A 17,354-nucleotide genomic window follows, 5' to 3' on the forward strand; every position below is an offset into this window, starting at 1 on the left:
CACGGCGTACGCAGTGAACCTGCGTAGCTAAGCAGTTGTGCCGGCGTGGTTGTGAGCAGGCGCAGGGGGATGCTGTGCATGCGTCCACGTCACGGCGCATGCGCAGTTCGTGATATGTACCTGTCTGGCGCTCGGCCCATCATTTGCATGGGGTCACACCTCATTTGCATGGGTTCACGCCCACTTCAACCTACGCCGGCGTGTGCCTTCAAAACCCACGCTGGCGCAGCGTTGGGAGCACTGACTTGCTGAATTCAATGCTTGCCTCTCCTCTCCGCGCTGCATTGGCGTGGCGTACGGTGTTTGCTCTACGGCGGCGTAATGTGCGCCTTGCTCTCTGTGAATCTGGGCCTAATTCTTCAAAAAAAGATGATAAAACTTCCATCTCTATTTATGTCTTTTTACTATCACATTAAAGTGCTGGCTCCAGGTTTATAGGGCAGAGTTACATTCCAGCAGCGTGAGAGTTAATCCAGCCCTTCCAGATGTAAAGGAACATATGGAGCTCCAGAAGGGGTCTTGTTATGGGATTTGGCTGCCCTCCAAGACATCTCTCAGTGTTAAAGGTCTTTAGGGTAAAAAGGTATGCATACCTTGCATTAAATCTCTGCATCCAGCCATAGACATAGTGTTGTGCGCAGTGGCATGCGGCGTATAAATAGCAGCGTCCCCCCCACTACACCGATAAATCTGCGGGGGAACCTCTGACATACGAGTGATGTTTTACTGACAATGCCTGGAATTTACAGGAGAGATTTTATAGATGATGCTACACACAAATAAGTGTCCATTAAACGCATCATCACAATATCTTATTCTGTTCTGCTGGTGAATTAAGATGTTTTCTCTTTGGTAGGTCGTGGAGCTGCGGGGATTATCCACCATCTCAGTTGGCATTGTTACGTGTGACAGTGCGGACTTCTTTACCACTCGGCCCAGAATCATCATAGTAGACATAACAGAACTTGGTACCATCAAACTACAGCTTGAAGTCATCTGGAAGTAAGTAACAATTGCTCCCACCAGCCAAAAAGACTAAAGCATCTTTATTGGTGCCCACACTAACGGGCCCTAGAGGGCCCCAGAGTCTGCTCTTCTGGTGCAGAGACTGATGTGACTGGCTCAGTGTTCTCTGTACAGCACTGCAGTATATGTCAGAGGTATATAAATGTATAAGAATGATAGTGTGTAACTGTGGGGAAGGGGACATTAAAGTGTAAGCTCCTTTGGTACAGAGACTGATGTGACTGGCTCAGTGTTCTCTGTACAGCACTCTGGTATATGTCAGAGCTTTATAGATGTATAATAATAATAGTGTGTGACTGTGGGGGTGGACATTAGAGTGTAAGCTCTTCTGGTGCAGAGGCTGATGTCACTGACTCGGGGTTCTTTGTTAAGCAATGCATAAATCTGTCAGAGCTAAAACAAATATGTAGAATATTAATACTGTGTATAAATTAATTAATGAATATGATAGTATTGGCTCCATGGTAGGTAGGATATTCCGCCCAAAAACAAAAATGAATTACATTGAAGCTTTCCAGGCCTTAGTTGTGGTGGCTGCATTTGTTTTCTTTCAGGCATTTTTACTTTTACTTTTTACTTGAACTGATAATGCAAGCTGGGTACACACGGGCCGATAATCTGTCAAAATCAGCCGGTTCAGCAGAAACGAGATGACTTTCAGCGCGTGTGTACAGCTGCCTGTCCGACAGAAGTCAGTTGTGCTGAACCGGCGTGCTGGAAAACCACCATCCGACTGGCATCTGATCAGAGTTGGTAGCCAATGGCTGTGAGCGCTGATCAGTGTGTTCTGGCAGAGGGGCGGTCTGCTTTTTAGAACATAGTAGCAAAGCAGGGGGGATCGCTGCACAACCCCAAACATTGCTTGTGTTAGTACAGCAATTTCTCTGTTTTTTTTTTTTTTTTATTCCCTATGCAATCTATCATGCCATAAAACATCTAGAGCAGGGGCAGCCCAGAGCATGTGTAAAGGGATGCTGCAGATGCCATCCTCCAGCACACAGCACACTGAACACTGTGACTCACCTCGGTTCTCTCTCTGTGCAGCCCGAGATAGAGATGGGAGGGGGAGGCATTCCAACTGGGGTTGGTGGAGACAGTGCAGGATCCAAGACTCCCAGTGTGAGGAATTCATTCCTGAACATCAGCACTTAGCAGCCACTGAAAACTAGAACCCTTGTGTCAGGATGAAGAGCTGCCCCTCCCCGAGCACTGCCAGGCTGAACGGGCTGCCCTATGCTCACACATCAGTTCTGGACAGACACACACCTATGCTCAGAACACTAGTTCTGGGCGGACACAAACAAGGAGAGATGGAGGGAGGGGAGAACTCTGGGGCCTCGTACACACGACCGAACATGTCCGCTGAAACTGGTCCGCGGGCCAGTTTCCGCGGACATGTTCGGTCGTGTGTAGGGCCGACCGGACAATTTTCCGGCCTAGTAGACAGGTTTTCAGCGGACAAAAGTTTCTTAGCATGCTAAGAAACTTGTCCGCTGGAAGCCTGTCCGTCGGACATGTCCGATGGTCAGTACGACTCATCGGACATGTCCGCTGGCCCGAGAACCCGCGCATGGCGTCGAAGTGATTCGACGCATGCGTGGAAGCATTGAACTTCCAGGTTTGCGGATGTGGCGGCGTCAACGTCACCGTCACGTCACCGCACTGTCTGTCCGCGGGGATTTTGGTTTGACCGTTTTCTTCGGACATGTTCGCTCGTCTGTACAAAGCCTGGCACTTCGGCGCCCCTACGTCTGCAAGCGCCTGGGTGCAAAGCTTAGGATCAGCCCTGAATGACAGATTATGTGACACTTAGATTACACACAGGTGGACATCATGTTACCAATTATGTGACTTCTGAAGGAAATTGGTGGCACCGGAGCTTTTTATGGGCTTCATAACAAAGGGGGTGAATACATACGCACATGCCAATTATCATTTTTTTTATTTCTGAAAAATAGTTTTATGTATATATTTTTGTAATTTTACTTCACCAATTTAGACTATTGTGTTCTGATCCATCACATATAATTCATTCAGATTATAAAAACATTGAGCTAAAGGCTGTAATGTAAGAAAATAGGTAAAAAGCCAAGGGGGGGGTGAATACTTTTGCAAGGCACTGTACTTTAAGGTTGGTCTATTGGCTCTGTATACTCTAGACCCAATTCTGTATGTATAGAAATTTAAGGTCAGATTAGATTAGATCCAGTGACATTTGTTTTATTCCTCCGGGTCTCTAGGAAGCCCTTGTCATATTTAATAATATACAGATGTATACATCCAGTCATGAAGTTGCTTACCTGCCTGACTATAAGAACATCCCGTCATGTATGTGTATTGAGAGGTAACAGACTTGTAGGGTCACAGAGTTACAGCTGACAGAGAGCATTAAACAGAACTACGATGAGTAATTAAAGAGGCTTCAGCCAGAGAAGAGGAAGCATCTGGTGGCTGACTTAGAAGCCATGGAATAGGTAATCTACATACAATACAACACATGAAGTCAGGATTCCAGATGTGCAGGAATTATGGGGGATAACAGCTGCCAGAGACACACAGGACGAGTCCACCGTCACGGCTTCTAGATTTCCCTCTCCTCCATAACATTGCATTGATGGACACGGGAACCATTCTTATGTGGCTGAAACTCCGCTGATTAGAAAAATAAACCACTCTACCTGAATACGTCATCGATAAACCTGTTCTCTGGCATAGTCCATCCAATGCTTGAGGTTGTCATCACCTGACGTTGCTTGGTCTGGGACACACGAGAGTCTGTCCATGGTGCTGCAGAGGGGGTGCTGGACCCAAAAGTTGTAACTTAGACCAGGGGTCTCCAAACTATGGCCCTCCAGTTGTTCAGGAACTACAATTCCCATCATGCCTAGTCATGTCTGTGAATGTCAGAGTTTTACAATTCCTCATGGGACGTGTATTTCTGCAACAGCTGGAGGACGATAGTTTAGAGATCCCTGACTTAGACAATATGAACCACCATAGTGCTTCATAACAGTCATGCTGGTAAGCTTTCCATTAGTCCACTCGTAGTAAGTCTATGGGCTGGAATGTCAGCCTGCCATGAGAAATATATGGAGGCTACTGTACTACTGGTCACCCCTTTAGGGACAGTTGGAAAAATGGTTCTTTATTTAGGCTGTATGTGCTCTATAAGCCAGTGGCTTTTGATGGATGGATAGATAAATTGCTCTGTATTTAGGATGTATCTGGGATATTAACCAACACTTCTTGGTGGAAAATTGTATGGATGTATCTTGGGATGTATCTGGTCTATAAACCAGAGGCTCTGGATGGACAGTTGGATAAATGGTTCTATATTTAGGATTTATCTGGTCTATAAATGAGAGGCTCTAGATCAGTGGTCCTCAACCCTCCTAGTGCCGTGACCCCTTGATAACATTTCCTAAGTTGTGGGGACCCCTAACAGTAAAGTTATTTTAGTTTCGTAGTGTGGGTTGTCACCAAGGCAAGACAAGTAATTTGTGCCCCTATCCCACGGATATTTAGCGCTCCCTGATTCCCTTCCACTCGTACATCATTAAAAACTCCTTATGGTACATTTTAGGATGTACCACTTTCTTTGTTCTCCTTTTTTTCCCTTTTATCTCTCTCTATCCTAATTTCTTTTTTTTTTTCCTCATCTCTCTCTTTAGCTGTTTTTTTTTTTGTTCTTTCGCTTATTCTTTCTTTCCCTTTTTCTTTGTTCCTCCCCCTCTTTTCCTCTCCCTTCCATGTATTCGGTATTTTTATTCCTTCTTTTACTCCTTGGTGGGGGATGAGTGGCAGTTCCTTTGGCGGAGTTCTTATCAGCCAACTTAGGTGCACTTGATCAAGGTCACCTGCAGATCTGATCAGCTATTGTTACTCACTGTGTTTCTGACTTTGTGGTGTCTAGCAGTGACACCCATGCCAAAATCAGGAGATAGGGTCTCCTCCAGCCCCTCCCACTTCCCAATCCTCACCAGTCAGCTGACCTCTAGTCTCTGCCCCCCAGCCATGCCATGAACTGAATGGGTGGCTGCAGAGAGGCTAAGTGGGCGGCCACGGGCTCTAGGGATAGCCCTGCTGGGCGGCCGCAAAAAGGCTGGGAGAGCAGTGCGAGCTTCAAGAACAGCCCAGGGTTTGGTGACCCCTGGCAAATCATCATTTGACCCCCAAGGGGGTCCCGACCCCCAGGTTGAGAACCACTGCTCTAGATGGACAGTTAGATAAATGGTTCTTTATTTAGGATTTATCTGGTCTATAAACGAGAGGCTCTGGATGGACAGTTGGATAAATGGTTCTTTATTTAGGATTTATCTGGTCTATAAACGAGAGGTTCTGGATGGAGAGTTGGATAAATGGTTCTATATTTAGGGCGTATCTGGTCTAAAAACTAAAGGCTGTGGATGGACAGTTGGATAGCTGGTTCTATATTTAGACTTTATCTGGTCGATACGCCAGAGGCTGTGGATGGACAGTTGGATAAATGGTTCTATAGTCAGGATTTACCTGGTCTATAAACCAATGGCTGGGTAATAATTGTTTTGGATAGTAAATACTGTACCCCTCTGTGTTTTAATGAAGGGTTTTTGGGCTAGTTATGGCCGCTCACCATGACCTGAATGGTAATCCCGTCTTAGGAACACAACGTCTGAACATCAGGCTGGGTAATTGTATGCATTGGGGTGATCTGGACTTCACAAGCAGTGCTTAGGTAAAGGAACGTCAGGCAGATGGCCTATGTGTGTCCCAAATGCTGACTTCTGACGTTTCCTCGGACCGGACACCAAATATCTTCAAATGCATTCATAAAAAATAAGAGAAATATTTATCTCGGGAGCCAATAAAAAGATAATATTTATTTTCCCTTTCCGCCATCTTCTGCGATTAGACAATGATTGATGGCCTGACGTCATTGCGCTCAATACAAACAGGAGAACATCGGGTTGGCGGCTGCGCCTTGTTTTACCGTTAAGCGCCAGGATCGTTTCCCGGCACTGATGTTGTTGGAAGAATTGTAAAATTTGTTCCCGGCACGGATCGCACAAAAAAATAATAAAAAAAAGTCCCTCCGCCTCCCCGCGGGGCGACGCTTATTTCAGGCCCTCCCTGTGGAGCACGCTTAGCATTGTGCCGATAAATTATACATTCTGTACATGGAGTGCCTCCGACATCTCCTCCAACACAAATAATGCGAGATGTCCCGCTGGCTCAGGAAACGGCATTTGCAGATTCAACACGCTGCCTTTAACCCTCCAGTGTGACAGGAAGCGTCCGCTCTGGCTGAAAGGTTTATAAAGTGCGGGAATTCAACTGCTTATGGTGTGAGAGTAGGAGAGCAAGATCCAAGAAATGGAGTTTTAAAGATGTCACGACCTGTAATCTCGATCTTCCATGTCAGTTCGGAGTGAATGGTGCCTAGGCACATCGGCCAAGAGCTTCTCTTGGTGACTCTGGGATGAAAGTCGCTGCCCCTGTGTTCCCAGCCCCGCCCACCCTCCAGAGCTATTATGACGGGGTTGTTGCCATTATGTCGTTGACTATCTTTTTATACAATGTAGCAGAATAGCCAAGACCTACCGGGGTTGAATTATATAGTAATAGCTTTTTATTCTTAAAGCGGAGTTCCACCCAAAAAAATTACTCTTCAGAACCCTCCCCCCCTCTGTTGTCACATTTGGCACCTTTCAGGGGGAGGGGGGAGCAGATACCTGTGTAATACAGGTATTTGCTTCCACTTCCGGGTATAGATACCCGAGCCACCCGCGGGTATCTACACCACTTCCTTCGCCCCCCCCCGCGCTTTCTTCTGGGAGACACAGGTCCCAGAAGACAGCAGGGACTAGTGGGATAGCGCAGCTTTACTTCCTGATTCCCTTACCGAAGATGGCGGCGGCAGCACACGATTTCTATGGCTAAATATCTTTTGCTTAGTGCAAAAACAACTATACAATCAACTGGAAATCAGAGGATCAAGGCACCACACCCCAAAAATATGTGTGCACAGAAAACAGGGATTTTTAAGGTGCCGAAATTGATATGTCACAATATATTCATAAAATCGCAAAATTTTATTGTGTTATACAAAAATTGTAATGCTAATTTAATAAAAAATACTGCTGTTTTTTTATTGTATAGTACAATAAAATTTAGCGGTTTCATGACTATATTTTGTTTTATCTCGCCCGACATCGGGGGACTATCCTGCAACTGACACCAATGATTGGGCACTATCCTCCAACTGACACCAATGATTGGGCACTATCCTCCGACTGACACCAGTGATTGGGCACTATCCTCCGACTGACACCAATGATTGGGCACTATCCTCCGACTGACACCAATGATTGGGCACTATCCTCCGACTGACACCAATGATTGGGCACTATCCTCCGACTGACACCAATGATTGGGCACTATCCTCCGACTGACACCAATGATTGGGCACTATCCTCCGACTGACACCAATGATTGGGCACTATCCTCCGACTGACACCAATGATTGGGCACTATCCTCCGACTGACACCAATGATTGGGCACTATCCTCTGACTGACACCAAAGATTAGGCACTTTTCCTCCCACTGTCACCAATGATGAGGCACTATTCCTCCCACTGACACCAGTGATTGGGCACTATTCCTCCCACTGACACCAGTGATGGGGCACTATTCCTTTCACTGACACCAATGATAGGGCACCATTCCTCCCACTGACACCAATGATGGAGCACCATTCCTCCCACTGACACCAATGATGGGGCACTATTCCTCCCACTGACACCAGTGATGGGGCACTATTCCTCCCACTGACACCAATGATGGGACACTATTCCTCCCACTGACACCAATGATGGGGCACTATTCCTCATACTGACACTAACTATGGGGTACTATTTCTCCCCCTAATAGCAAAGAGGGGACACTGATTACGTCCAATGACACCATGATATTTTCTATTTCCACTGGCCACAGTCCGGCCCCCCTATAGTTTGAAGAACAGTAAACTGGCCCTTTGTCTACAAAGTTTGGAGACCCCTGCCTTAAACGATGATCTAAGATTTCTGTAACATGGCTGCTTCCTTTTGGAATAAAAGGAAAATCATTTAAAACTGATCATAAAGTGTTTTCATACACATCTGAGATCTGCCAAGTGTTCGGATGAGAACGGACATTGTTGGGGCCCCCAGGTTTGCAAGTGGCAGCATGTCAGGGATAGGACGGGGTTATTTATTTTCAGCCTCTCACTGAGTAATCTGGATGTCATCATTCTGGCATGCCAAGTTTTCTTGTTTATTTGTGTTTTCTGTGTCCGAGGTAAGGTGTTAATTAAGAGTTCCAAGTCTTGTGTGTTAGTGAGAATTCCATATGAAATCAGTTTACATGTAGATGTCAGGCATGTGTAGTGTTGTGTCTGCCATATTCAGACCTTACTTTGTTTGCAACTGTTTATATGCTGACTGTAGACATGGCGGGTATGAGACCCCCATGTCTCAGTGTGTCATTTTTTTGGGCACTTCAAGAGTCAGTGTTTCATTGTTCTGGGACCCCAAGTGTCAGTTTGTTATTTTACTGGACCCCCAAGTGTCAGCGATCTGGGACCCCCGAGTGTCATTGTTCTTGAATCCCCAAATGTCAATGATCTGGACTCCCAAGTGTCAACAGGTCTTGTCCTGGGCCCCCAAGTGTCAGTATATCTTTGTTCTGTGACCCCCCCCCAAGTGTCCGCATGTTCTTGTCGTGTGACCCCCCCCCTCCCCGAGTATCAGCGTGTCAATGTCATTGGACCCCTGAGTGTCCTTGTTCTGGACCCCCCAAGGGTCTGTGTGTCACCCCAAGTGTCCTTGTTTTGTGTCCCTCCATGTTTCAGTGTGTCATTGTTTTGGGCCCCCAAGTGTCAGTGTGTCATTGTTCTGGACCCCCAAGTGTGTCATTGTTCTGGATCCCCAAGAGTCAGTGTGTTAATGTTCTGCACCCCCAAGAGTCAGTGTGTCATAGTTCTGGACCCCCAAGAGTCAGTGTGTCGTTGTTTTTGGACCCCGAGTGTCAGTATATCATTGTTCTGGGAACCCCAAGTGTCAGTGTGTCATTGTTTTGGGCCCCCAAGTGTCAGTATATCATTGTTCTGGGACCCCCAAGTGTCAGTGTGTCGTTGTTTTTGGACCCCGAGTGTCAGTATATCATTGTTCTGGGACCCCCAAGTGTCAGTGTGTCATTGTTCTGCACCCCCAAGTGTCATTGTTTTGGGGACCCCAAGTGTCAGTGTGTCATTCAGGACCCCCAGGTGTCGGTATATCATTGTTCTGTCACCCCTCCTTGTTTTGTGACCCCCTGTGTGTCAGTGTAGAATTGTCATGAGACCCCAAGTGTCAGTGTGTCATTGTTTTGTACCCCTTAGTGCCAGTGTGTTGTCAGTGTTCTGGGACAATGGCATGTCCACAATGAGTTGCTCTGGCCTACAATTGTCTGAAAAATAGATCCGACAATTTTGACAAAAATCCTTTTTTATTGTTCAGAGATCTTTTCTGGTATGTTTCCTATACCCTCCATTTGCTATTCCTATGCGATGATCTTTGCTTGCTTAAACCAACTGATTCCTTCGGCAAGGCATCCCTCTGAAGATCTCAGAATCTTATTTAGGATGCTCCTCTTCTGTTATGGTCACATGGTGTTCTGGCTCCTGGTATTTGTACAGCCCTGGTTTACATGATATATTCTTCAACCTAAATAGGCTACGTCTCCGGCCCCCCCCCCCCCCCCCCCCGCACCATCCTCTGTTATTTAATGTGACTTAGGTTTATCCACAATGTGAGGATCGCTCCAGCAGGCACACTCTGTTCCATGATTAAATCTCAGTGATCCATCACCCAGACTCCTCTGCTCACGGAGGGGCCAATTCGATTGCAGCTGTGCTGGACTCCTAATGGTAAACCCAAAATCAGAAGATTCAGCCAGAAGGCCCTGAGATGTCCCAACGTACAAACTAAACCGACATTACGCCACTTGACTTCACATCCTCACATTCCTCACATTCCTTTTATTTTATGAAGAAATGTGACGATTTACAGATTTAATTTTACGATTAAGGGGAGATTTATAATGAGTGGTAAAAATACCCCATTACCCCCCCCCCCCCCCATGCCTGTCCTATGATGTGACTGGATTTGTGCTCTATGTACTGCACTGCGGTATATGTCGAAGATATACAAATGTATAATAATAATTACCGTGTGTGACTGTGGGGGGACATTAGAGTGTAAGCTCTTCTGGTACAGAGGCTGATGTGACTGGCTTAGTGATCTCTGTACAGCACTGCAGTATATGTCAGAGCTATATAAATGTATAATAGTGTGTGACTGTGGGGGGACATTAGATTGTAAGTTCCTCTGATACAGAGACTGATGTGACTGGCTCAGTGTTCTCTGTACAGCACTGCGGAATAGACATGTGCATTCGTTTTCGTTAGAATTTCTGGGATTTTCGCGTTCGTTTTAACAAACGATAGCGAACTCGCAAAATCCGAAAGATCCGACATAAAAAATGCTTTATTTTCATTTTGTTGCGACAACAGTTCGATACAGATAGAAGATTCAACATGACGATGACAATAGCGATCTGTGTCTATCGAACCTGTGGTCGAATGTGCCTAACTTAACTCTATTAGTCCAAGATTATTCGACAAATAGAGAAAAGATTCGACATAGAGGCATGAAGATTCAACGATGCAGCTAAAAACAAACGATAGCCGCAAGGGGGACATTTTTGGTCAAAGGCTCCGCCCATAGGCTATAGAAGAATTATAATGTTGGTTGACTAGTAATAATAATTAATAAATATAATTGTAACGGTCAGGGGTTAACGCCGTTACGATATTCCATTCCACCAACCCAAGACGGCTTATCCGACACTCCAACAATCCAACAGACACGATCCCTTAGAATTCCCTAGAAGGACGAGACACACACAGCTCTGTCTCTGGTTCAAAAACGAATGAATGCTTTAATGGTAACTCAGCCTTGTTATATACAGTTACGAGGGCAGCACAGTGGTGCAGTGAGAAGCACTTTCACCTAGCAGCAAAAGGGTTGCTGGTTCGAATCCCGACCACGACACCATCTGCCTGGAGTTTGCATGTTCTCCCTGTGCCTGCGTGGGTTTCCTCCGGGTACTCCGGTTTCCTCCCACACTCCAAAGACATGCTGGTAGGTAAATTGGATCTTGTTCAAATTGGCCCAGTATATATATGTATATCTGTGTGTATGACTGTGTGTCCCAAGCGTCCAGATCCTACGGGGTAAAATGACCGCACCAGCCAAGCAGACTGGCTGGAAAAAGCGCCCAGAGGCGATTCAGTTCGCATGAGTAGCAGTTCGCATGAGTAGCGCTATACAAGTCATTCATTCATTCATTCATTCACAAGCATGCTAAAGTAATCACAGGGACAATGAAACTCTCCACCCAAAACATCACACGATGGGTGCTTAACGAGTTCCCCCTCAATCCACATCCCAGACAGACATTCTGGCACGGAATCTAGAGGAGTTAATTACTACAGCTGACAAGTCACATTCCACATCTATTATCAATAGTATTTTCACACAAAACAGTGTCATTAGCATACACAATGAAATATCTTAGGAGCAGACCTAATTAGCACAATGGACAACAGAATGCAATCACAGCAAGCCACATCACCACAGCCAGGTGGACTTAATTAACATCTCAACAGTCTGTGTTACACATTGAATGAGATACTCTTATTGACCTGTTGGGGTCAGAATAAACCACCTGTAATATGTCAAGATATCCTGTAATACATGAATTATCATTTCTCAGTCATCCTATTCCCAAAAGGGACATAGGATGAACCTAGACCCAAGAGTTATTAGTGAAGCTGGCACAGGAGTACCCCCCATCCTTCAAAAGTCTCTTGCTAGTCATACATTAGAATTCTTCTATAGCTTGTGGGCGAAGCATTTGACCTGAAATGTACGATTGCGGCGTTGTAGAGTTTAGCTGCTTCGTTAATTCTTCTTAGAACAATCGACAGACACCATAAGCTTTCAATTGACAGATTCAACATTTAATCCATTCGGATTTTCAGACAAATGCATTTTTTAGCGAAAATAAATAAATAAAAATGAGTTTCGAAACTCGAAAACGAAATTCCGAAACGAATTTGCACATGTCTACTGCGGAATATGTTCTTCAAATCTTGGATAATATATATCTTTATCCTCAGCATTTGTGGGACTTTGTTCCTCTTCTCTTTTGTGTGTATAATTGTCTTATTGTGGGATAAGTATCAGGTTGTGGTCGGTGGGTCTGTGTTCTGAAGTTGTGTGTTTAGAAAGCAGTGCGTTGTCTGGCCACACTCCGTTGAAAGTCTATTCCTCTCCTGAGGTTTGGACTACAGATCAGATATCTGCTCCCATCTCACATCGCTGTCACTGGTGCTCATAGTTATTCTGCAGAAAGTAAAATGTCTAAATGAAATATGGGATGTTCCAGGGGATCGGACGAATGCCAGGCCATTGTGTGGACGTTGGCCATTGGAGATTACAGCTTAAGATTCTTGGTCGTCAACCAGCAGAATGAATCAAGAATTAGTCGGTAGAGCATCAAATGCAGACCAGGACTACAGTTAGCTAATACATTCAAATGGTTAATCCAGCCGATGGCTTTTCTGATCAGTTTCTATTTTATTGAAAAAGCCTGTGTTCCCCGATTCCTTGACGGAAACTTAGGGCAAGATTCTTAAACGAGATACGACGGCGTATCTCCAGATACGCCGTCGTATCTCTAAGTTGCGCGGTCGTATCTATGCGCCTGATTCTTAGAATCACTTACGCATAGATTTCCCGTAGATCCGACTGGCGTAACTGTGTTACACCGTCGCATCGTAAATGCATATTTACGCTGGCCGATAGGTGACGCTTCCGTCGAATTCCGTGTCGAGTATGCAAATTAGATAGATACGCGAATTCCCGAACGTACGCCCGGCCGACGCAGTAAAGTTACACCGTTTACGTTAGGCTTTTCCCGGCGTATAGTTACCCCTGCTATATGGTGGCGTAAGTGCGGCGTACCAATGTTAAGTATGGCCGTCGTTCCCGCGTCGAAATTTGAAAAAGTTACGTCGTTTGCGTAAGTCGTCCGTGAATGGGGCTGGACGTCATTTACGTTCACGTCGAAACCAATACGTCCTTGCGGCGTACTTTGGAGCAATGCACACTGGGATATTCCACGGACAGCGCATGCGCCGTTCGTGAAAAACGTCAATCACGGGTCACAGTAGATTTACATAAAACACGCCCCCCTGTTCCACATTTGAATTAGGCGGGCTTACGCTGGCCTATTTACGCTATGCCGCCGCAACTTACGGAGCAAGTGCTTTGAGAATACTGCACTTGCCTGTCTAAGTTGCGGAGGCGTAACGTAAATAGGATACGTTACGCCCGCACAAAGATACGCCGATCTACGTGAATCTGGGCCTCAGAGTTGAGGCTGCCAATGACAGGCTGTGCCCTCCCCTGTCACCATTTTTCTCTTGGTGTCAGAAAAACTCCTCAGAAGTGATTCATGCTGATAGCAGAGAAAGGAGGCAGCAGACCGAAATTACATTTAGTGGATTGAGAAAAGTGCACATCATAGAGGGATATGCTTTGTTCATATTTCATGTTCATATTCTTCCTATGTGGTCACTGGTACAAGACGTGAGTGGAATCTCTCCAATGGGGACCCAGACGGCCGTATCTTCTCAGTAGGTCATGTGATGGGTTAAACTTTTCATCTGTGCTCAATCATGCCATTGCTCAAGTCTTCTGATTCTCCTCAGATGCATCCCTGGAGGTAATCCAGGTTATTAAGCGATGGCATGTGCAAGATTACAGCTGGTACCGCGTTCCGACCGCAGTGCGGTTTCGAGTGTCCATTGTTACATATTCATAGGGGGGGCTTTTTGCCATTCTAGCAAAGTGGAGGATGGGCAGCGGCCACCTTCCCTCCGACCTTTTGATGTGCGCTTCCCGCAGACGCCAACATGGCAAGCTACGTTTTGCCCCCCTGCCGCTGAGAGAGCGTGCTGGATTACATTAACTAAATATACATCGCGGCCAAAAATATCAGCGCTGTGACCAGAAGGGGCTCTGATACTTCCTGGTTCCTGGTCATCGGCAATGTGCGCGCTGTAGATGTACGGCGAGATGTTTCCTCATTACCGGCCCGTGTCTTATATCCTGAACTGGTATTTCTACAGCTGCCCTATCGATATCCATCCCTATATTAAAGAGGACCTGTCATCAGATTTATGTTTTAATGCTGAGAGCAGCATGCTCAGTAATTTGTCTATGTAACACCTCTCACAGAGATAACAGTACTCCCCCTAACGATACCTTCATCTGCTTTTCTCTCCGGGGGGGCAGCGCCACCTTTAATCGGTCATCATTTTGGGTCACCGTCACAATCCTGTAATTCCTGGTGTCTGTACATTTCTTGGCTGTGCAGCACCTGCTGCAGTTACCGAGATATCCATCTTTAAAGTACCGACGTATATGTACAAGGACTACAACTCCCAGCATGCACCACTTGCTGGGATTATTGATCTGGATAATTTATAGAATACAACTCCCAATCCTTTATAGACTACAACTCCCAGCTTGCAATACAGGCTGGTATTATTGATCTGGATCAGTTATAGAATACAACTCCCAATCCTTTGACTACAACTCCCAGCTTGCAACACTGGCTGGGATTATTGATCTGCATCAGTTTAGGGTACAACTTCCAATCCTTTAAGGACTACAACTCCCAGCATGCACCATTGGCTGTGTTTTTTTTTTATCTGGATCAGTTATAGAGTACAACTCCCAATTCTTTATTGACTACAACTCCCAGTTTGCAACACCGGCTGGGATTATTGATCTGGATCAGTTATAGAGTACAACACCCAGTCCTTTATAGACTTCAACTCCCAGTATGCACCACTGGCTGGAATTATTGATCTGGCTCAGTTATAGAGTACGACTCCCAATCCTTTGACTACAACTCCCAGCTTGCAACACTGGCTGGGATTATTGATCTGGATCAGTTATAAAATACAACTCCCAATCCTTTAAATACTCCAACTCCCAGCATGCACCACAAGCTGGGATTATTGATCTGGCTCAGTTATAGAATACAACGCCCAGTCCTTTATAGACTACAACTCCCAGCTTGCAACACTGGCTGGGATTATTGATCTGGATCAGTTATAGAATACAACGCCCAATCCTTTAAATACTACGACTCCCAGCATGCACCACAAGCTGGGATTATTGATCTGGCTCAGTTATAGAGTACAACACCCAGTCCTTTATAGACTACAACTCCCAGCTTGCAACACTGGCTGGGATTATTGATCTGGATCAGTTATAGAATACAACGCCCAATCCTTTAAATACTACGACTCCCAGCATGCACCACAAGCTGGGATTATTGATCTGGATCAGTTATAGAGTACAACACCCAGTCCTTTATAGACTACAACTCCCAGTATGCACCACTGGCTGGAATTATTGATCTGGCTCAGTTATAGAGTACGACTCCCAATCCTTTGACTACAACTCCCAGCTTGCAACACTGGCTGGGATTATTGATCTGGATCAGTTATAGAATACAACGCCCAATCCTTTAAATACTACGACTCCCAATCCTTTGACTACAACTCCCAATCCTTTATTGACTCCAACTCCCAGTTTGCAACACCGTCTGGAATTATTGATCTGGATCAGTTATAGAGTACAACACCCAGTCCTTTATAGACTACCACTCCCAGTTTGCACCACTGGCTGGAATTATTGATCTGGATCAGTTATAGAGTACGACCCCCAGTAGGTACTAACAGCCCAGACCCATACAGCCTGTCTTTCTCTGTCTGTCTGTCAATGTCAATCCATTTGCAGTCACTCCTGCAAGGCAGAAACCAATCAGATCTTTGTATCCAGCCACCTGTCTGATGTCCCCGACACGTTTCAGCCTGAATAGAGGAAGGAGTGACCTTCGTCTTTTATGGTTTATATATCGGTCAGCGGAGAGTGTGTCGCTTGACTTTGATCTGCATTGCATACAAATATTTGTACTTTGCACATCCCGCTCTCCCGATTCACGACTCGCGCTCCGTCTGATGTGTTTGGCTTGAAGCGTGATTCAAAGCGGAGCAGGAAGGGAGCCGCGTCTCCTGACGACTGTTCTCATTCGTGGTGTTTAGTGGATTACATGAAAGTCAGTTTATGGTTTCCAACTTGCAGTGAGAAAAGGCAGCTTGTGTTCCTGGCATCCCCTGACCACACTTACCAGTGAGAACTCCCAGCTGCTGGTCTTCATGATCGACTGTCCTCCATGGCTGGGGCCAGCTCTCCAGCCTTAGCAAAAATCACTGCTTTTCTATTCAGCTCAGTATAGCGCAGCCTTTCTCAACCTTTTCAACAAGGAGGAGCCCTTGAAATAACTTTCCGACCTCAGAGATATAAATACTATATCTGTGATGGTGAGTGGGAAGAATGCTCCTTACACTTGTGGTCATTGGGAAGTATTCCCCCCTTACAGATAGATAAAAAGATCAATGGTGTCAATGAGAACTTATCTGAGAGGCAGAAATGGCTCAGTGCTCATGGAACTTTTGGCAACCTCTGGAGGAACCCTGGTTGAGAAACCCTGGTATTGACTATAGTTTTGCAGGGCAGTTCCATCAAAACTTTTGGGTTTGCTTGATTACTGTCGGGGTTCAATCACATGCCTGCTTTGTCTTCAGATCTGCAGAGATAACTTAACTAGAACTATCAGCTCTGCCCCAACTGCCACAGATATTACAAGACCCAATGGTGGTGTCACAACCCAGGCCCGGACCTACTGCTTGGCAAACTAGGGCACAGCCACGGCTGCTGGTTCGTACTGTTTGACCTTGACTTACAATAGTGCCTGTTGTATTTTTATTTTCTTTTTGGTTTTGTATACAGTAAAACCTTGGTTTGCGAGCATAATTCGTTCCAGAAACATGCTTGTAATCCAAAGCACTTGTATATCAAAGCATTTTTTTTACAGGGTATAAAAGAGAAGAGAGGCGCCTCTAAGGCCCCGTACACACGGTCATTCCAAACTGATGAGAATGGTCCGACGGGCCATTTCCATCGGTTCACCGCTGAAGTGGCCTGATGGTCTGAAGTGCGTACACACCATCGTTCCAAAAACCGATCGGGTCAGAACGCGGTGACGTCAAACACACGACGTGCTGAATAAAACTAAGTTCAATGCTTCCAAGCATGCGTCGACTTGATTCTGAGCATGTGCGGGT

The 17,354-nt window shown here is 45.7% G+C and overlaps 1 protein-coding gene across 1 annotated transcript in view; it reads left to right on the forward strand.

The window, feature by feature from the left end:
• The window catches only part of RIPOR3 (RIPOR family member 3), a 148,433-nt gene that overhangs the window by 96,919 nt on the left and 34,160 nt on the right, over window positions 1–17,354 (forward strand). The window contains exon 11 of the mRNA XM_040331312.1: window positions 857–1,002. Coding sequence (XP_040187246.1) covers window positions 857–1,002 — 146 coding nt within the window. The remainder of the gene's footprint in view (window positions 1–856; window positions 1,003–17,354) is intronic.

The sequence above is a fragment of the Rana temporaria genome, chromosome 12 (assembly GCF_905171775.1).
Source record: "Rana temporaria chromosome 12, aRanTem1.1, whole genome shotgun sequence".
Taxonomy (NCBI): domain Eukaryota; kingdom Metazoa; phylum Chordata; class Amphibia; order Anura; family Ranidae; genus Rana; species Rana temporaria.